This window comes from Chelmon rostratus, chromosome 2, assembly GCF_017976325.1.
Source record: "Chelmon rostratus isolate fCheRos1 chromosome 2, fCheRos1.pri, whole genome shotgun sequence".
Lineage (NCBI taxonomy): Eukaryota > Metazoa > Chordata > Actinopteri > Chaetodontiformes > Chaetodontidae > Chelmon > Chelmon rostratus.
In genome coordinates, this window is record NC_055659.1 from 29,763,763 (window position 1) to 29,784,683 (window position 20,921).

General features: G+C 42.1%; 1 protein-coding gene across 1 annotated transcript in view; it reads right to left on the reverse strand.

Annotated features, from left to right (window-relative positions):
* Nucleotides 1-20,921, reverse strand: part of nfasca (neurofascin homolog (chicken) a) — a 50,940-nt gene that overhangs the window by 13,965 nt on the left and 16,054 nt on the right. Inside the window, exons 8-22 of the mRNA XM_041962918.1 lie at nucleotides 20,336-20,520; nucleotides 20,106-20,237; nucleotides 19,555-19,698; nucleotides 18,608-18,719; nucleotides 18,274-18,440; nucleotides 17,257-17,404; nucleotides 16,454-16,578; nucleotides 14,273-14,374; nucleotides 13,485-13,682; nucleotides 13,046-13,116; nucleotides 11,954-12,176; nucleotides 11,439-11,554; nucleotides 11,132-11,342; nucleotides 10,444-10,566; nucleotides 9,741-9,914 (exon numbers count right to left, since the gene is read on the reverse strand). Of these exons, the coding sequence (XP_041818852.1) occupies nucleotides 9,741-9,914; nucleotides 10,444-10,566; nucleotides 11,132-11,342; nucleotides 11,439-11,554; nucleotides 11,954-12,176; nucleotides 13,046-13,116; nucleotides 13,485-13,682; nucleotides 14,273-14,374; nucleotides 16,454-16,578; nucleotides 17,257-17,404; nucleotides 18,274-18,440; nucleotides 18,608-18,719; nucleotides 19,555-19,698; nucleotides 20,106-20,237; nucleotides 20,336-20,520 (2,231 nt within the window). The remainder of the gene's footprint in view (nucleotides 1-9,740; nucleotides 9,915-10,443; nucleotides 10,567-11,131; nucleotides 11,343-11,438; nucleotides 11,555-11,953; nucleotides 12,177-13,045; nucleotides 13,117-13,484; nucleotides 13,683-14,272; nucleotides 14,375-16,453; nucleotides 16,579-17,256; nucleotides 17,405-18,273; nucleotides 18,441-18,607; nucleotides 18,720-19,554; nucleotides 19,699-20,105; nucleotides 20,238-20,335; nucleotides 20,521-20,921) is intronic.

Consider the following 20,921-nt stretch of genomic DNA (forward strand, 5'->3'; position numbering starts at 1 on the left):
CTGAAAATTAATGTTCCATCCCACAAAATGCAACTTTTACGTCCACTCATAAATAAGACACTGCTCACAAAGACACCACAGTTGAAGTCCAACAGCATCCTAATATAGAAGAGTGAAATGTCTCATCCTGACTGTCCTGAGTTTAGCTTTGGAAAACATGCAAAAAACAAACCATAATAACTCACCCAGCTTTGACCGAGTTACTGTAGACACCACTACTGACAGATTTGCACCCAGAGTAACCCACCTGGCATGAACCTCAGTTCCACCTGACCAAGTGGAACTGGGATTCCAGTCAGAACTCAGTTAGTTAGGAACCGGGGTTCCAGTCGGGTGGAACCCTGGTTCCTAACTGTACTGGCTGGTTCCTCCTGACCAGGTGGGGTCTCACCTGCTTTGGTCTTAAAGGTGACAGATTTGCTGCTGACGCTGTTGAGCTCATGGGAGTAAACCCTCAGATGGTACTTGGCACCTGCGATCAGATCCGCCACTGTAATGGGGGGCTGTTGTCTCACCGGTACAACTTTCACCGTCTTGTCGCCTTGGAGACACAAGAAAGGGGCCAATCACACTCCAGGGGGTGCGGCCTTCGTTCCACAGTAACGGCTGTGCTTACTAGCAAAGGTGACGGCATCACAATGCTTTGCAGGGAGACTGCTTTCTCTGAGCGATAGCAGGGATACTGAAGTGAATTGAGACTGATAACAATGCAGTGCCCATCCCCATCATAAAGATTCATTCCCCTCTTTACAGTGTACAAGCATACACATGATGTAGATTAGTACTTCTGTTCATTATACCTCATGCATGAGGTGCAGCTCTTCAAAGCTCAGTGCAGCTGACACATTCTGGTTCATTTTCCTCTTTTATGGGTCTGAGGCTACATTTTGTCTCGAGGGTGTAATTGTCCAGAGAAAACTCATCTATAAATGGGGAGCGCAGGAGTAGAGGATCACAAGGAGCAGGTGTTCCTTCAGGCAAAATCACTACACTGTGGACATCAAGGTCTCACACGACTAAACTGCTCCATGAATTGGCCGCTGTGCATTGTTTCACTCAGGTAGAATTCAAATTGATCGTTGCAGAACTTTCTTTGTTCATGGGCGACACCAAGATCTAAGGTGGCAAAGCATTGTTTGTCTCAATTATTTACAGGCCCACGCTTATCCCCACGAGGTCAAAACAAAAATCAGCGACAACAACCTTTCCAGCGGAAAGACGTGTAGGTCATGACATGGCCGAGCTATGAGCATGACTCTGAAGGTTGCAGTGAGAGGAAAGGGCAGCATGAGGTGGTGACAACATGCACCATGCTATCAACCATTTCACAAGGTTGAGGTCATCCAACAGAACTCATTCCAAAACCAGCCAAACAAAAGTCAACAAACATCTAATGCAGACACAAGAGAAGACATGCCAGTGTGCGTCTCATACTTAATCCATGAAGTGCTTTGATAAAGGCCGAGGCTGACGTTTAGTATTGGTAAAATGTGGAGATCTTTCAGGTTAATGGAAATAATAACAACAATCTGCTCTTGCAGATCAAATTATTGCTGCTGTATAAAGCACTTGTCTTTGCAGTTACTTACAATCTGAAGTATTTGCTGTGGCTTGTGTGCATACCTGAATCACGTACCATGTTTTCACAAAAGAGGAGGAGGAGAAACACGATTGGTTGGAATGATCAGGCTTCATTCCTCTGTGTGTGGATCCTACTGTGACACATTTTAAATTTTAACGTAGTTTCCATAAATTATAAAATAACCTGGTTACAATTGCTCTGGGGTTTGGTGATGGTTAAACAACAACTAAAAAAATCTAAATAAAATAAAATATTTAGATAAAAATATTATTCATATAAGCTGGGAGGTAACTTATTTGACAGTCCACCTCTGTTCTTCTTCACTACATCATGTTTCAAGAAATGTATTCCCTCACCATTTTCTGGTCAGCAAAGGGATTTCCCCAAGTGTGTGTACAAGGAGAACTGTGTAAGTTCCAAAATAAAAGCTAATAATAATCAATAATCAATAATAATCAAATAATGAGCCTCAATTAAAGGCTGGGTAAAACATGTTCTAACATTATGCTACTGTGGAAACATGGCAGTGCAACATGCTGGACTGTGTGAGGACCCGCTCCCCTGCAGGTATAAAGGGCTCATTCTAAGGTAACAAAAACACAACAATTGTTATTTTCCAGTCATTTTCCAACTCATTTTCCAAGAATGTTGTGAGTTGGAATATAGATATGTAGCTGATGACATGCCCACACCCTTAAAATGATTCCCATTTTCTTTTCATTTGTGAGTCTTCTCATTTCCTTTTCCATGACAAAGATTCCCAAGTTTCTTCTCTTATGCCACAAAAGCATCACTCTTCACCTAAACCCTCCTCTGAGAGACATGCAGAGACTCCTGATACATAGTCAGGAAGACAGGGGGAGGATGGAGGGATGATCATGGGAGGTGGGGGGGTGTCAGGAGCTCCTTGCCACACTTCCTCAGAGTCAAAGCTTTTAGATTTGACCTTGGAAAACAAGGGATGGGTGGGAGGGGTGGAGACCATTAGATCAATCTCATCATCCCCCTCCTCTCCCTCCATTTCTCTTTCAGTTCACATTCAGACATCATTAAGAATTAAAGCCACTGCCCAAGTACATGAAAAATACATCCTCCCTTCTTTCAGTCCTTGATCAAAGCTCACAAGTTGTTGAATTGGAAGAAAGCAATTAGAGAGAGCCTATAGGACCATCCAATCTCAACCAGAAAAGGAGGGATGATGTGTTTTACAAAAGCAGGCTTCAAGAGTGCTGAACACTCAATCCAAAGCAAAAGCAAGTGATAATGCAAGCGTGGACGGCCAAAAAAGTGACACATTCAAACAGAAATTCAGAGCAACCCGAACATCCATTCACAGCGCTGCTCCGACAAGAGCCATTGAAAGCCAGGCAGCATGTTGAAAAGAAACCATCGTGATGGGGCACTGCACAGAAGTTAGTATTGACATGATGATGACCAACATTTTCCAACATATGAAGACCAAGAGAGACAGAAAGAGTGTGAGAGAGAAAGACAGACACACAGACTGTGGTATGTTGGACCTTTTGCTTTTGTAACAAAGTTCAAACTGACATCAGCCGTTAGGTGCAAATATCACATTCTTAAATAAAAAGATTGATAAAAAAAACCAACAGTTGAAGTTTGACGGTCATCATCTCTGATCGCATACATATATAAACACGTGTATATACATGTACACACATATATACACACACATATATATATATATATACACCAACACACCCCTCTTTGTTCAAACATCAGATTATCTTTTTTTACTTGCTTGGGGTAATAAAATCTGTAAAAACCAGCCATTGGGGTATAATTGTATGTATACAAGACAATAATTATGTAATAATGAGAGAGCCACTGAATCATTTTTTAAGTATTTCTATTATGTGGGGCTTATAATTGTAATGAAAATTCTGCTGCTAACAGGACTGAATCTCATTCAGAGATGCAGTAAAAACATAGTTTAGCCAGAAAAGTACATTTCTGTCTAATGTGGATTTCCGCAAAGAAAAGATGAACTCTACTTGCATAAAGCAATTTAAAAGAGTAGGCCAGAGTGCTGTTATAGATTAAGGTGTCTTTCACATCCAGCCGTTTCTCTAATCCCTAACACCTAACTAAGGATCCTGCAAAGGATTAAATAAATTTAGTTTTTGTCAAACATTGCATTTTGTTACACAGTAAAAACTCTTTTAAACTACATGAATCAGGTTGCCGTTGCCACTTGGGAACAGAACTTCACAACAGTTTGGCCAACTGTGGCCTTATAAAGCTGATATGGTGAATATGTAGCAAATAACTGCTTATTCACTCATCCTGAAAACTGTTGGTGAGCGGTACTGTGACACTGAACCAAACAGTGAATTTGAAGGCCTGAATTCCAAAATAGTTAGTGAGTTGAAAGACGCTAAAACGCTGCTTGACTGATGGGAATTGGTGATGACTACAGCAAAATTATATAGAGCCATAATAATGAAAAATAATATCTTTTTACGATATGTACGATATGTCTGTTTTGCCTGCTCTGTGTAATAATGGCCTTTGTCTGCTCCCATTCTGTCTATTTAGTATTGTAACACCATTATTAAATCACCACTATGGTTGTTTTACTCTTTTATAATTGACGTCAGGTCTAGCTTTAGGCTTCAGTAGCTCAAGCTGAGCTTGGTCTGGTTTCTTACTGTCCAGTGTGAACTCTAGCACAAACTCGCTGCTGCCGGCCGGGAAGTTGTGTCTCCAGCTGACGTTAGCGTAGTTACTGTTAGGCTCCACCGTCAGATTCCAGATCTCCCGCCCAGGGGCCACTACACAGGGTGGGGGTGGGGGAGTGGGAGGGGGGGTCAAGGGTAAAGGGTTAAAGGTCAGGGGCGAGGGGCAGAGAGGGCACAGTTACAACAACCACACACAGGGCTTCATTTAGACCTATGCATGGTGCTACCACTAAGGGAGTCTGCCTACAAGAACGATCGCTTTGATCCGGATTGATGGGCCACTCAAAACCAGAAGTCCATTTACTATGTTCACTGACTGAAAATTCACCGTGGGGAAAATTCCAGAGGATATTTTTAATTCATGAAACACTTGCAATGCTTTCTTCTGCTTTAGAGTGGACTCCAACACTAACTGAACCTAAAAAAAAAAACGTAGAAAAAGGTGAACTCTGCCAATATCACTATTCTCATCACTTCAGCGGCCCTCATCACTCTAAAATTTTGAAGGGTGCTCAAAACTTAACATCTATCAATGCAGCAAAAAGAAAGTGTGGATTCTCACTTCCTGACCAGGATGATAGTTGCTGGCTACATCCAAATATTCTGAAGTAATTCCCCACTTTTTGAAAAGCAGGTACAGCTCAGCTTATTGGAATGCAGCCCTGATGTAGTTTCCTGTTTCGTCAGGTGGGAGAAGGCAGATGTCTTTTGATATCCATGAAGTGCCTTTCATGGTCAACTAAAGACTAAAAAGACAGTAAAAAACACAATGGGACAACAGCATGTACCCAACACATTCTGATCAGTATGCTTGGTGGTGACCAGCACTGGAGGTGTGGTGGTAGTAGTCGCCTCAGTTGTAGTAGTGGTGGTAGTAGAAGGAGTAGTAGTAGAAGTCGTAGTTGTAGGAGTGGTAGAAGTTGAGGTACTAATGGTTGAAGGAGCGATGGTAGTAGGAGGAAGAGGAGCGAGAGGAGGAGGAGTAGGAGTGAAAGCTGAAGCCACGGAGGCGTCGGTAAGCTCAACTACAAGGGAGGAGGTGGGAGAGAGCAAAGGGTTAAAGATAAGCAGCAGGAACATCCAACAGGTAGACACACACACTCACACACACAGGAGACACCAAACCCTGAGCTGAAACACAGCGATTTCCCCACAAGCAGCACTCACACATCACACGCCTGATCACCAGTCAATAACAGTCACATTGTTGTTTTCAGTGTTTCCCTCTTCATCTCTGCTGGGATCCACAAACACTTCATCATTGTCCCGCATGCACCGAGATGCCACTGCCACCAAGAGGACACGTTCTGATATTACAACAAGACTGTCGCAGTTTATTTGACAATGATACAAATGAGTAGGTACAGAGGTAGTTTTTTATTTCATCAAGAATGTTTGATGCGTTATACTCGCCACTACTTTTACAATTAAAGGTTTACTCAGGACTGCTCGCTCAGCCTGTGAAGATAGATGCATCAAGTCTTCTTTGGCTGGACAGAGCCTTACCTCAGATTGAACTGCAAAACAGCAAAGTTTTAGCAAAGTGTGTCAAAACCGCTATTGGTTGCTTTACGGGAGACGTAGGGTCCACAATTTTTCCAATACTAGGAACTAAAAGCAAAGATATCTCAGCCACTGCTGCTTCCATTCTGACCATCCAATCTGTCTCATACAAGTCCTCCACCTTCATAGAAGTTGGTACTGCGTGTCTGGGGTGCCAATTGAAGTATTATTCCTCTCTGGTATTGAGCTTAAGCTACTTGAGCATTTTTTTAAAGGACATCATGTCAAACATTTTCAGAGCCTCTTCACAGATGCATCGCTGAGAGGAAAATGCAACACATTAATGTCACATCTCTTCCAGTGCCTGTTACTCATCTCCTTTTTGACAAACAGTCTTCTTTTCTTCTCATACATAGCCATTGCCTGTGAGCTTAGCTTTTTGTGTATTTTATAGTATTTTTTGCCAAACACATTAAGGCTTTTGGAGGGCTTGCTGTCTCGGTAGCTCGGTATCTGGCCCTGCTACTTTTTCAACGCCAACCATAATGTGTCAGTAATGTCAGAGAACTGGCACGTGTCAAGCACTGAATGCTGGCATTAAATTCTTTTTCAGGTTCTTAGGTTCGAGTTTTTTTACTTGTTGTTTGATTAGATTGTACCTGATTTAACTTTTACAGTGTTTTAGAAAAAGGTAAATTTAATCAGTCATTTTATTGAATGCTAACATACTTGAATGGGTGGTTGTGTTTAGACAACAGTAAACACTGAAACCTTTAAGAAGTTTGGCTTACTTTTTTTAAAAGAATTCATCAAAGCAAATATCAACAGAATTAGAGAATTATTATTCCAGTGGCACTGCTGTGGAAAAACAGTCTTTTTTGTTTTTATTTTCGTGACACTATGTTGCCCCCTTGTGGTGGGTCTGGTTGGGAAACAGCCCATTCTTTGTCACTGATTTCCACTTGAGATGTTAACTCTTACTGTACCTTGAACTTGAGGTCACTTCCAGCCAGTGAAAGGTCCCACAACTCATTCCTCCACCCAAAACATTTCCCTCGTACAACAACCCCAAACCCCAGCCAGCATGCTTGTACCACCAGGCTGGGTGTTAAGCATGCCCTGAAAACACCGTGCGAGGGAAAAAGAAAGAAGGACGGGATGATGGAAACATTAGCATGTTCAGGAGCCATTACAGCCCAGTGAGGTAGGCCAGTTCAGCCCAAAGCTACAAGCCACCTTACCTGTAATCCCCAGTACTGTGTGTGGGTGTAAACTGACCAGGTGAACAGATGCAATGGATAAAGATGGCAGAGTGACAAAGTTCAGAAGCAAGATGATTAAGCCAGTGAGTGAGTGCAAAAGCCAACTGCTGATTTGTCAGCCCCAGCACACTCATCAAGTCGCATCATTCATCAAAATGTTTCCCCCGTTTTGACATTCTGATGCCAGGACGTGCATCCCCTCCCATCCTACACACACTCTGAACAGCAGCGCCATCATGACATTGTATACAGTGACAATGCCTGAAAGCTTTAGAAGCACATAAGTTGCTACACAAGGCCAACGTGTCTGTCGTGGCAGACAGAAAGAGGCAGTGATGCCGTGAGACTGAATTGTAAAGATGCACCATCAGGGATTGGTTCAGAAATCAGAGGTTAAAGGCCAACATGATTACAAATGACTTGAAGGAGGATTCTAAAGCAGCTATCAGTGTGAGCTCTCATCATGAAGACCATCTAGTAGAATATGATACCAGTGAGCTAGAATGTCTGAATATGTGAAGCTTTCTTGTAACTGGGCTGTATATTCCATTCACTAAACTTGTGAATCATCGAGCGAACTGCTGTGTTCAAAGCCAGTAGTGACATGAACGTGTTGAGTGGGCTTCTTCAATCCCTGAAAGCACATAGCAGCAGACAAACAGCAGCTTTACACGCAGCAGAAAGATGGAGAGATGAGAAACGAAAAGAAAAGAAAAGAACAGCAAAGACAGCAGTTCAGTCCAACAGCAAAAACACAGGCTGGCCTGTTTTCACTTCAGCTTCAGACCTTTTGTCTGTTTCATATTATAGATGTAATGATTTGGGGGTTTTGTCAGTTGTTTAGACAGAGGAAGAGAGACCTTCCTTATGGGCCAATAACCTTGTGATGGCCATCACTCATTTACTCAAGTCACTCATTTACTCAATTACAGAATTACTATTTTAACTATTCAGTCTCATGTGAGTGATTCTCTTTAAATCATTTTGACATTAACCTTTACAACCTTTCTGTTAATCATTACAATAAACAAATCATTTACAAGCACATGGTCACCTCCATAACAACAGAGGAAATTCAGTCCACTGATCAAGATCACGTGACATGATCTCCAGAAAAAGCTATGGATCATGAGTAAGGATTGTTTTGTCAAATGGTTGTCATGGTGTCAACCCTTCTTTTAGAAGATATGTTTCACAGCCTAGGCTCTGGGTCAAGGAATACACACAGTTTATGTGTATATAATCATATTGTACGTGCAAACCAACTTTTTTATTTTTAATATGAGAGCTGGAAGCCCTCCATCTACCCCAAAGCAGTGTAACATCTGAACCCAGTGGGGTTAAAACTAGTTTAGCAGCTCCCTCTGTTGTCTAGCAGTGGGAGCTGCAGGGGGTGGGTGAGCTGCGCGTCAGTGGATAACACAGTGAAGGTGGACTGCACTGCTGCCCAGTGTTAAGATGAACAGATAAAGGGACAGACACGGAGGACGGGGATGGGAAAAGGCGACAGGCAAGCACGCTGTGTTCCTCGTTCCCCATTACCTAGACCTGTAGCATCAGTAAAGTTTTCTGCCAATGAAAAGAGAAGGGGAGACAGGAGAGAGAGGAGAGGTGTAAGAAAGACACAGAGGGACAACAGGAATGACGGCGACTGGAAGGATGGATCAACAGATATTCTCACTTAATGCACCAACAATGGTATCACACCATGCAATCTGTCCTGTGTGGCTAGAAACCACGAGACGTTTTCTAAATTTGGCTGATCCAGCCCTTTAAAATAACCCGTCAGGTGTAATGTGATTCATGACATTAAAATAGCAGCACACTGCTGCTGTATATCTCAAATTAATGCAAAAGTTGATAACATGAGTGGCAAGAAAGTCACTGGCAGATTCTGATTTTCTTCCTCTGATCTGCTGTGCGTGTGTGTGTGTGTGCGCGCGTGAATGCGTGTGTGTTTGTGTGTGTGCGTGTGTGTGTGTGTGTGTGTATGATGGTGCACTGATAATGTCATCCATTAAAGAAAGACCAGTTCTTTCTCCATCTGACACCCCAACAAAGAGGCCTGTGTTTGCTAAAGAGCTACAGCCTCTGTCACTACCTGTTTCTATGTCTCAGTGTCTCTCACACACACACACGTGTTCCAGTGATTCACAGAACCAGACTCTCACAATGTAGACAGCTATCAAACCCACCCATTTCTCATGCAGCAGAAAAGGCTGGAAATGGTGTAAATACATAATAAAAGACAGGATGCAGCAGAGTGAAGGTTCAGTGTCCTGTGCCCTGTTGGGAAAAAGGATGCTAGACACATTCCAGTAGCTCTAATTAACCAAGAGATTCACCAAGTTGAAACAATTAAAGCAAGTTGATTAGTGAAGTAAAATGTGTTAAAGGATAAGGCTAGCTTTATTCTTTATTATTCTTGTTGTCTCTAAGTACTATCTAACTTCCCTACTCTTTCTACTGAAGATGTGAACAGCTTACATATACAGAATTTCATTTTAACAACACAGCTGTCTAAAACAGCCGGGGAACTGCTTGCATTGTAAACTAAACCTTGGTTTCCGTGAAGAGTTTTAGTGTCTCCGATGCATTTTCACTGTTCACCTTTTTTGTTCACCTTTTTTTGTTTGTTGTTTGTTTTTGAGATTTTTCTGCAAACAGTTGGTCAAATGTAGAAACACTCACCTTCATTGGCAAAGTGTGGGGACTCCTCAGCATAGACCTCCCCTGCCCCCACCTGGGTGAGCGCTGACAGGTGGAACTTATAGCGAGTAGATCGGTCCGGCAGGCGGAGGGTGAAGTCTGTCACATTAGGAAGGAACTGCTCCAACTGGAGACGACCCATCCTGGACCCATTGACTACACACACACACACACACACACACACACACACACACACACACACACACACACATTCACAGAAGAATGATTTAAAAGCATGGACTGGTTGGCCTGCTGTCACACTTCTTCCTTTTGACTGACAACATTTTACTAAACCTCCAGTTATTATTATTATAACTTTCACCATTAGATGCTTCACACATGTATTCACCTTCAATGTTACTTGCAAATAAGTGGTTAAGATACCAGGGTTAAACTGGTTTGGCTCACGCCTGTCTGATTCTGTCTCCATTCATTGTGTCCGTGTTGTGTCTCTGCTGTAAAGCTGTATGGTCCACATACAATTCACTCAAATAAAAACTATAAAACAAAGCAAACACCTCAATCCTACAAAAACACTTACAGCTCCTAGTTTAGTAAATCACCACCAAGCAGAAGCACCAAGTAAAAAAAAGCTTTCGGTTTGAGGGTTTGTATGGAAGTTTGTATGTGTGTGAAAACTGTGTGAGTAATGTGTGAATAGGTTTGACAAATCAGAGCAGCTCACCTGTTTGGTACTTTAACTGGTATCCAATCAGAATGCCATTTGGCTCCAGAGGTTTGTCCCAGTCGAGGTGGATGGTGTCAAAACCTCTACGGTTTATCCTGAAGAACCTCGGAGCATCTGGCACTACAAGCACACACACAAAATCACACAAACAGGTGAGTACACAGAGGAAACAAAAGAGGGGTCTGGGACAGAGGAGGAAAGACAGAGCTGGTTCCATCACAGCCCACAGCTGGGGCTTTAAAATCTGCAGCTCCACAGACATTCTTCCAATGTTGCCAAAATAGCTCTCAAAATGTAAAGTCAATGCTTGACCATGAGACATCGTCGTGGGCTCAAAGGCAATTTTTAATTCTGAAATGTGTGGAGGTGATGATTAAAAACAGTTCTGTTTAAAATACAGTGAGTGATTAAGGGAAGGAGAAGTGTTTGCATGATTGACCTGGTCTCAGCCTCTTACGCTGCCACGTTGATTACTCATTGTTCATTCCACTCCACAAAGATGGCAGCATCAAAATGTCCCGTCAGAAACCTATGTGTTCTGTCAGGGACACTTTTTGATACAGTGTGTGTTTCTCCATAATAAATGGACTGTTTGTGGGAACCCCACATGATGAACATGCTACCTTTGGTTCAGAACAAGTCTGTGAAACTACACGTGATGTCAGCCTCCCCTGCACGTCCTCACCTCCCTCCTTGGTGGTGAATTCCACCGTGTTGCTGGGTGGACTCTCAAAGCGGTTGTTGGCCACGACCATGAACATCTTGTATTTAGAGTAGGGCACCAGGTCGCTGAGGATGCCAGATGGCTCAGCCACAGTGCTGTAGAAACCTTTGGTCTTCTTCTCCTTACTGACCATCAGACCCGGAACCAGACTGGCCTCGCGCCAGTAGTACAGCTGGGAGGGAGACGAGGAAAGAAAGGGTTAAAAATTGTCAGAAACTGTTTTCAGAGCTCAGTTCAGTTCTCAGTACAATAATATAGCCAGTCTCACTCTGTACTCCTTGAACTCTCCCTGGACAGAGTTCAGGTCTACTGGTTTCCAGTGGACATTCGTCCTGGTGCTGTTGACCTTTGACACTCGCAGGTTCGTGGGAGCGTCGGTGGGTTCTGAACAAGCAAAAAGGGACACATGATGTGAGAACAGTCGGAAAGGTTTGGTTCTGTTTGTGCTGGAAAAACAACATATTCCCTCTGTAATGTTCTGGTTGCATTGCAGTAATTATCACTAATGCTTCAAATGAGAGACAGTGAAATGAATCACTGATGACACTGAGACAATCTGGAAACAAAAAACATCTATCAGTCTCAGTCCAAGACAATCTAAGTCTGTGAAGATCCTCAGTTGTACATGAGCACAAACGTTTCAAATGGTTTCAAATGACTGAGATAACCACCCAACAGAGGTTAATGACCCCTTGGATGAGAGGGGGCACATCTGTCTCAACAACCAAGTTTCTACAACCAAGTCCAGTTTCAGCCCTCCTGGGGTAGTGTGTATCCACTTACTGTCCTCCCCAGAGTATCCTGTGACCACATTGGACTCAGGCCCTGGTCCAAAGTCATTCCTGGCCTGGATTTTGATCTCATAAGGCACATAGGTTTCTGTGTTCTGGACGACGTGTTTGGACCCCACCGTGGTCACATTACTCCACTCATCCCCCACATCCTTCCGTCTCCACCACACGTTGTAGTGCAGGTTGGGGCCATTTCTCTCCAGATCGAGCAGAGGCTGGAATAAAAGAACAAAAACAAAAGCTCACCTTGAACACACTCTGACTGAAAAGAGACATGATCACTTTGCTTTGGAGGAATTTCTTCCATGAAATCCATTAAAAGTCAAATCTTGTTAAAGGTTTTACTTTTATCTCAACAAGTAGTGCAACTTCTCTCAGTGGAACTGAATCATTCATTTCTGCAGTTGACACTGCAGTTAGCAGAACATATTAGTGCTCATACTTTTCTTAATCAGCAATGTTATCCAGGGGGCAAATGTGGGGGTCTTATTTGTATTGGTTTGATTTTCTACATATTTCTGTAAAACTATTTAATTTGGGCCATAACTGAGTTTGACTGAGGGACCGGGCCTTTCTCTGAGCTCTTCCCAGCATGCATGTCATTTTTCTTTCTTGTATCTTTTCTTTTCTTTTCTTTTCTTTTCTTTTCTTTTCTTTTCTTTTCTTCTTAAATCATGAAGCTTTAACATCTTTAAATCTTTCCTGAAGCTGAAGAAATATTTCTATGTCCGAGTGATGTCATCTCAGTGTACAAGAACAGTATGTATGATGAGGCCCAGTGGTGGAATGTAACTAACTACATTTACTCAAATAAAACTGAGTACTTCAGTTTTTTGCAAACTTACACTTTATTCCAATACATCCAATATTTAAGTCCAGTATCTGAATACTGCTTCCACCACTGGTGGGCCACAGTCATTTTCTACAGATAACAGAATTTATTTTGTCAAACCACAGTCATTTTGAAGTGTTCCTCATCCTCTGGGGAAACAGAAAATAATTATACATACGTCCTCGACTTGATCTGATTCAGTCACTGAATTTTACTTACAAAATGTAATGTCTTGCCTTGTTCATGTCTTACCTCCCAAGTAATCTCCATATTGTCCTTTTTGGAGCCCCATCCTCGAAGACCTCTGGGAATGGCATCTGGGGCTTGTTTTAACATAACAAAGTGCACTTACATCAAACAATTCAACTCCAACAAGCTCTGTCCATAGGTCCAGATTTCTAAACTGAAGCTCTCCTGGCTCAGCTTGTGCCCTCTAGAATATGTTCTCAAAGACTGGCACAGTTTTATTCCCAAAACAAACATCCTCCACTTCATGGGTCGGAAATATTCTTCCAAACTATTTAACAACATCTTGTTTTTTAAATAATGTCTTTTTAAAGTCAAAATCATATTTTTCATGTGCAATAGGCTGTAACATATTTAGCCAACAATAGAAAAGAATATGGAATAAGATGACATCACTATCAGTCTTTAAACATGATTTGAGATGGTCGTGTGTGGTTCTCCTCACCAGCTCCACTCGTCTTGTATGGTGGAGAGGGGCGGCTGGGCTGACTCTGGCCCACTGAGTTGATGGCAATGACCCTGAACTGGTAGTTGACAAAGGGGGCGAGCTGCAGGATGACTGAGTTGAGGTCTCCGGGGTAAGTGGACAGGTCCTGCCACCTGCCCGGCTCCCACTGGTCCTCCTCAAACTGGACCAGGAACTCTGCAGAGACACACAACTGGCTTGAGAAAAGGCAGACCACGTGCTGTTTAAGCTGAGGAAATGTGAAGGGTTCAGCGGGTTTTCAGGGTTCTCTCGGTCAGCTCTTGTTCCTGTGATGGACCACCTGCAGCAGTGGTTTCATGTATGCTGGTATAATGTCGTTTCATCCCCTTATCTCCTCTTAACTCAGACACATTAATTTTACAAACCCTCCGCTAAGCACAGATTATAATTATCATTTTATGAGGAATAGGTCCCCAAATAATATTTCTCTGATGGATTATAATTGTGGCCTTATTACTGAAGAAATGAGGTACATTTTAATGAGTATTTCTATTTCAGCATCACTACATTATCATTTCCTTCCTGAGTTTCCAACCTGACACAAACTCTGCCACTGCACGTTTCTGGCTCTCCTTCAGTCACAACAGGTGCGACATTACTGCAATGTGAGGAGACCAAGAGATAAATGAAAGCTGAACCTGTTCAACACAAATATAGCTCACACAAGACATGTTTTTGCAATGAGACATTAAAGGGCAGGAGGAGGCAGGAGAATACAGGTATAAGGAGAGCAGGTGTATGCTGACGTGTGATTGGGCTCCTGTGGTCATTTCCAGGGATCCAGGTGAGGCGGACGCTGCGGGCGGCTGGGTCCGATATATCCAGATCCATGGGAGGGTCTGGACGATCTGCAGATAAACAGGAAATAACCTCATTTTAGACATGGCAACCTCATTATGTACTATACAAGCAGACACATACAAAATAGGCATGCTGCAAAACACATCTCTCATACTGTACAATGTAATTTATTCTCATAATCAGTCCGTCAATCTTAGGTTAAGATACTTCTATCTAGACAAACATTTTCAGACTTAATATGAGACTGAATAAGAAAATGAATTAATAACTTGACAGGATGGATTGTGGTGCATGCATCCTAACATCCATTCTGTAATAAAAATGTATCTTCTCTCAAACACACACACAGAAAAAAAAAATCATAATCAAATAATATCCAGAATAACAGTGTTTAATATAAATACTATAAAACAACAGAGGCACAAGTTGAGACAGAAGCAGAGAAAAAATGAAACAATACGAAGACAAAATAAACACGAAGAAATCCAAGACAGGAAACAAAGATTAAGAAGATTTCCACCCAAGCTGTGTGTTACCTGGAGGCAAGGCACTAGACACTGAGGGGTTGAGGGAGGCTTCCTCTGTGGGGCGGGGGCAAGGACCAGGAAGTGGGTATAAAGGTTAGAGTTTGCAGGTTAGTCTAGCAGCCAGTCAACAGCAAGGGAGCACAATGGTTAACATGTTGTGTAGTACACGTTGGATTAATGTAAGTCAGCTTCACTAACCCAAGTTTGAGACAATCATGTAATCATATTTACATTTGAGACTTTTGCACACTGATTTGAGCTTTGAGTTTCCCATTCTGCAAAAAAATAAAAGAAATTAAATTACATTAAAAGCCTGGGTCTGTTTTTTATTCTCAGCAAATAACAGTGGCTCATTCCTGTGACTCATTAATGCAAAAGCCTCAAATGTCAAAGCAATGGTTACACAGAATGCTCAAACTGAGGCTGCATTCAGAACCGCCTACTACATATTACCACAAAGTCATGGCAGCATGCAGTTTGAAACTGTTAAATTGATTTATTTTGCAGTCTGCAAGGCCAGGCTTAGACCACATCTGGTACTGGAAAGCAGCTGTGAATAATACCACAGCTAATGGCAAACTGTGTAGCTTCCACTCATGCTCTAAAAAGAAAAAGAGAAATTATAAATGTGGATTTCCCTGATTTTCTGAAAGATGGCTTATGAAGCTTCGCCACACTTTTTTGATTCGCCATCAATTTTTGTAAAACTGCCAGTATTTGAAATCTACAGTTGATTTCTCATCTCAAGAGAAGTTGAATTCAGTGATGAAATAGCAAGTTGGGACACAGCACACAACATGCACTGGTCTCATGCGTACTGGAGATTTTTGCGAAATTAGCACAACATCCGGGTCTTTTTGGCAGACTGCAGATTTTGCTTCTGTTTGCATACTGCATGCTACATGCTACAGTTTGTCCAAAACAGGACGTACTGCTTGTATAGCAGGTGGTTCAGAACACAGCCAGAGTCTACAGTGTAGCTCCTCTACGGCACTTTCTACCCAGCACTACATAGCATCATATCAAGATCCACTGCATGCAAACTGTTGAATCAGTGAGAGTAAGCAGAGTTAAAGATTAGATAGGTAAGTAGTTTAGTAAAGTGCAGCAATAATAAAACATGCATGATTTCCATTTGAAGGCACAGAGCTGAAAAATAGTATCATGTCAAGAAAGACATTTACATGAAATCTGAATGAGAAAATATAATGCACCAGTAAAAATGTGTGTATGTGTGTGTGTGTGTGTGTGTGTGTGTGTGTGTGTGTGTGTGTGTGTGTGTGTGTGTGTGTGTGTGTGTGTGTGCCAAAGAGGAAAAAAGTTACATTTTGAAGTGCTGGCTTTACTTGAGTATGTCAATGTTGAGAGACTTCCTACTATTCCTTCACAATATTTCACACAGTAACTTTAACTTCACTACATTCAACTGAAAGCTGCAGTTAGATGTTTCCTTAGATGTTTCCTTACAGAAAACATTTTCACATGCAAAATACATAGGCTGACACTGTGTGATCAATTATGTAGAATTAAACAAGCTTGTGGGACATGTTTGGGTTCAGAGAAATTCTTGTTCCAGCACTCTTCTGTATGTGAGTGTACCTAACACAGTAAGGCGGGCTGAGGCTGAGTCCTGGTCTATCTCAGATTTAACAGTGCAGGTGTATGTCCCCTCATCGCCTTCATTCACACTGGGGATGGTCAGCGACTCCTCATCTTTCTTCAGCCTGGGGGACAAACAGACAGAAAGCATTGATTGTTATACATCAGTATTTTAAGTTGACTTTGTCTCTTATGGAGCTGCTCATTCTATTCTAAGTGTGTTCAAATACACTTTAAAAGTAGGATTTCTCATTGTCTGATTCCTCTGTAAGACAGGGCATGTTCTTGTTGTATGCCATGCTTATTACACTAGTGTTTAAAATATGAATTTCCTTATCTGCAAATTACAGAAGATTTTTTGGCTACATATTTGACCCATACTGACCCTGCTATATATGTACCATATGTTTCTATTTTGTGCCATAAAGCAATCTTTCTTACAGCTGACTCTAAATACATGAATGTTTCAACAATGAAATGAGTTATATTACTCGTATTAGCCAGCCATATGGAATAGCTCACAATGTATTATAGGAGAAAAGGAAGGATTCAAAAAGGACATTTATTCATGTCAATGGTGGTTAATTACCACTGTATGTAAGAATTAACTAAAAGACAACTTTTAAAGAATTGTCATTGTTGCTAAATAACAAACTGAATAATAGTCAAAAAGTCAAATTCCAGCTGGTTCAGTATTTTTCTTCTTTTGTTTTTTGGATGGGGGGGCGACATGGTTTTGATGTTTTGACCAATGCAAGATGGGAACATCACAGATGGTTTAGGGTCAGTGTAGGTGCTGTTACCTCCATCCCAGGTAGAGAGGCTTGTCGTCCTTGGTCCAGGCCACAGTGACGGGCAGGCTGGCATCAGACTTAATCATACAGTCAAAGCGAACGGTGGAGCCCCTGATGGCTGACTGGTGCTCCGGGACTCGGACTATACGAGTCCGTTCTGAGTTGGAGTGAGGTTGAAGAGGAACACGTACACACAGACATATTTTTATGAAGTGGCACATTTCGTTGCATCCAGGAAATTAGTGAAAGGTGAAAGTGTGCCTGATGATGTGATGTTATGTGATGTAACACATTAATTTTCAAACGCTCACTCGCACAGTAAACTTTAATATCACTGCAAGGCCCTGTAAATCTGTCATTCAATTGGCTCCTAAAATCTTCCTTTTTTTGTTGAAGCAAGTGAGCAGCAAATCCTTCTCGTAGAAAAAGGAGTGGCCTCTACTTTGCACGTCTACTAATGTACCCTAGCCTCTTCTCTACAACGTCTGTGCAATATAAGAACATCCCAAGTCCTGGACTGGGAAAGGTGAGCTTCATCTTCCAAAATATAGGCTTTTGGAATATAATTCTTTCCATTTGAATGAAAAGTTGAAATGAAAAATGAACAGTTATCTCACCACCTTGGCAGATTAGTTCCCCTGTTTTAAATGGTTCAGTTCAGCTCAGTTCTACTGTGATTGCCAGGATGGATATGTTCAGTGTATGCAGTCTGAATACAAATGTAACTCTCAGTAAACAGAATACGAGGCAAGTTAGTTAAAGGCACATGAGATGTAATCAAGGAGTCCAGGCTGTTTGGCACAAGAAAAGGAAATCATTTCATATTTCACATATTTCATCTTTGACACACAACTCCATGTAAAAACCCTCATAAACCCTTTGGAGCTGCTTGTGGCACATGGAGGCTGCACATGGTGTCATGTGACATGGTTTAGAATGATGTCATATCAAAATCTCACTCATAGACGGGATACTGAGTCAGAACAAGATGCCTCATATGTGTGAGTGTGTGAGTGTGTGTCTGACCTTTGACCTCCAGGCGGACCTGGTTCTCAGCTGTGCCCAGGATGCTGTTGGCCACACAGGTGTAGGTGCCCTCGTCCTCTGCTCGGGCCCGTTTGATCTCCAGGGTTCCGTTGATGTAAACACGGTACTGACCGCCATCCAGCCCACTGCCCTGTCCGTTCTTAAACCTGCACACATAGAAAACGTATGGGCATTGCTAAAAATCTGAAAATTAAAGTAAATATTGTAAATTCAACAGTGAAGCAGCTTGGTCGAAGAGGATGAGGTTTTTCAGAGGATGAAGCCAAACCTGTATTTTTGGATTTAAGTCAACAAAAAAACATTAGATGCTCACCAGCGCAGGTCTGGCAGAGGAGAACCAAAGAAGGGACAGTCCAGGAAGGTGCGGTTGTTCTCAATGACTTTAATCAACTGGTTTTTGGGGCCCAGCATCCTCGGAGGCATGTCTACAAAGAGAAAAAGAATGGATCACACCTTTACCACTTCATCACTTACAAGAACTTTGAAATGTAATGTGAAATATAAACGTGTTAACAGTTTAACCAGACAACTGAACTGGTTGGATTTAGGTTGGGAAAAACAGAAATATAAAGTTGATCCGTTCAATAACAGCTGATGAACATTAAAGGAAGACATGTTAGGATATGTGACGTTGCTTTCTTATCCAGAGTAAGATGGGAAGATTGTTATCAGTTTAATCTGTTACGCTCAGTACAGAGGTGTACTGTACATGTAGATGTATCTAGTTAGCCAGAACCGGAGTCAGACTGTTTTTTTAGATTATGACAGTGATTAAACCTGGCAACACTAACAGCAAATCTGAATTGTAGTATAAACTGTAGTTGCTTAAAACAAAAAGCAAACAAAGGCTTACTAGCTATTGCTGTTTGGTGAAATAGTTTTAAATAATTGATGCCAGGAACATAAATAAGAAAAAAGCCTGTACGTACACATACAGTATACGTGGATTATAAGGGAGTTTGTTGGTATGTCACTGCAATGCAATCAAAACCCAATTATACAAAATGTCTGATAGATTTGTCAGGAGAGTAGACTTTCACAATGACCAGTGCGTGTGGACGAGAGGAAAAGCAATGATGCTGATGAAAAGATCTAAAGCTCAGAGGTCACAGTGGTGATGCTGGTGTATATACCTCACTTAAAAAAAGGACTGGTGTTCAAGAGAGAAAGTAAGACAAACAGAAAGAGACATAACACCCCCAGCCACTGTTAATTACTAGACTGTTTACAACTTAACATCAGCCCCGTTCTGTGTCTCACCGAGGACGCTGACGAAGGCGTTGGCCAGCAGATAGCCATGCTGGTTGGAGGCGTTGCACTGGTAGACGGCGCTGCTTCCCATCTGCACTGAGCGAAAGATGATGGTGTCGCCCGACACCTGTCTGCTCAGGCTGGGAGGAGCGCCTGGGGTCAGGGAGAGGAGGAAGATTTGAGGAAAGAGGAGGAAGAAAAAGTAATAACAATAATGATAAAAATGAAATCATCACAGTGATTTTGGGTGATTGGTACATTAGTAGTTTAGGGCCCCAAATATAGTACTTCAACTTGTGACTGTTTATATGTGCCTACAACTGCTGTCGTGAGACTTAGGCTACATACAGACACTAAAAACGTCTTGAGAGGCAGTCAAGAGGACACGACAGCCATGAACACATTAGATGACAGAATATTAGAGCCGACAGTAGGTGATGTTGCTGTCAAGTGTTACAATAGTGGATTATTAAAGCCAAATGGCCAATAATCAGAATAGAATAGACGAGAGAGAAAGAAAGACAAAAGACAGAAAAGAAAGACTTTTTAGCTATACATACTGTCCACAGGCTGTCCGTTGATCAGCCACTGGATGTTGGGTTTAGGGTTGCCGTTGGCCCGACATACCAGGCGCCCGTTCTCATCTGGGGCCAGCACCAGGTTTGTAGGTTTGTCCAGCCAATAAGGAGCCGCTGCGGAACACAGGACATCAGGTTAGCGTGACGGACTCACCCACAAACACAAGCTCATATATTTGTAGAAGCACATATAGCCACTGGAACCTCCTCACCTTTGACCTGAACAAAGATGGAGTGACGTATGCTGCCTAATTGATTGTTGGCCATGCAGACATACTCCCCAGCATCCTCCTCTGACACGTTGATGATTTTCAGGGTCTTGTTGTAGTTCTCGAACTTCACTTTCCGTCCTGGCAGGTCCCCGCCCTTCTTAAACCACTTGATGGTGGGTGTCGGACTGCAGGGGAGGGACAGACAGAGGAGAGACATGAGAGAGTGTGAGTGTGGTGTAAATGACAGACTCAGCAGCCTCATAGTGTTGCTGTCATTTGTTTCAGCAGGAAAACTGCAGGTACACAGTGGAATAAGAAGCTCAGTTTCCAGGTTTGTCTTCTCCTGTGTATCTGTGTTAATCCATGTTAAATGTTCATTTTTGTACTTGTACTTGTCTCTCAAATATATGTCAAATATATGTTTAAAAATCTAAATACCTCTCTGTCATCATTCTGGCATAAATTCTGTGAAATGTTTTGGGCTGACTAGCCTACCCTTCTGTTACCTGGTGAGTCATAGAGGTTAGCAGAGCGAGCGGCTCGGATGCTTGTATCTGAATATCAATTAGCAAATCTTCACTTACAT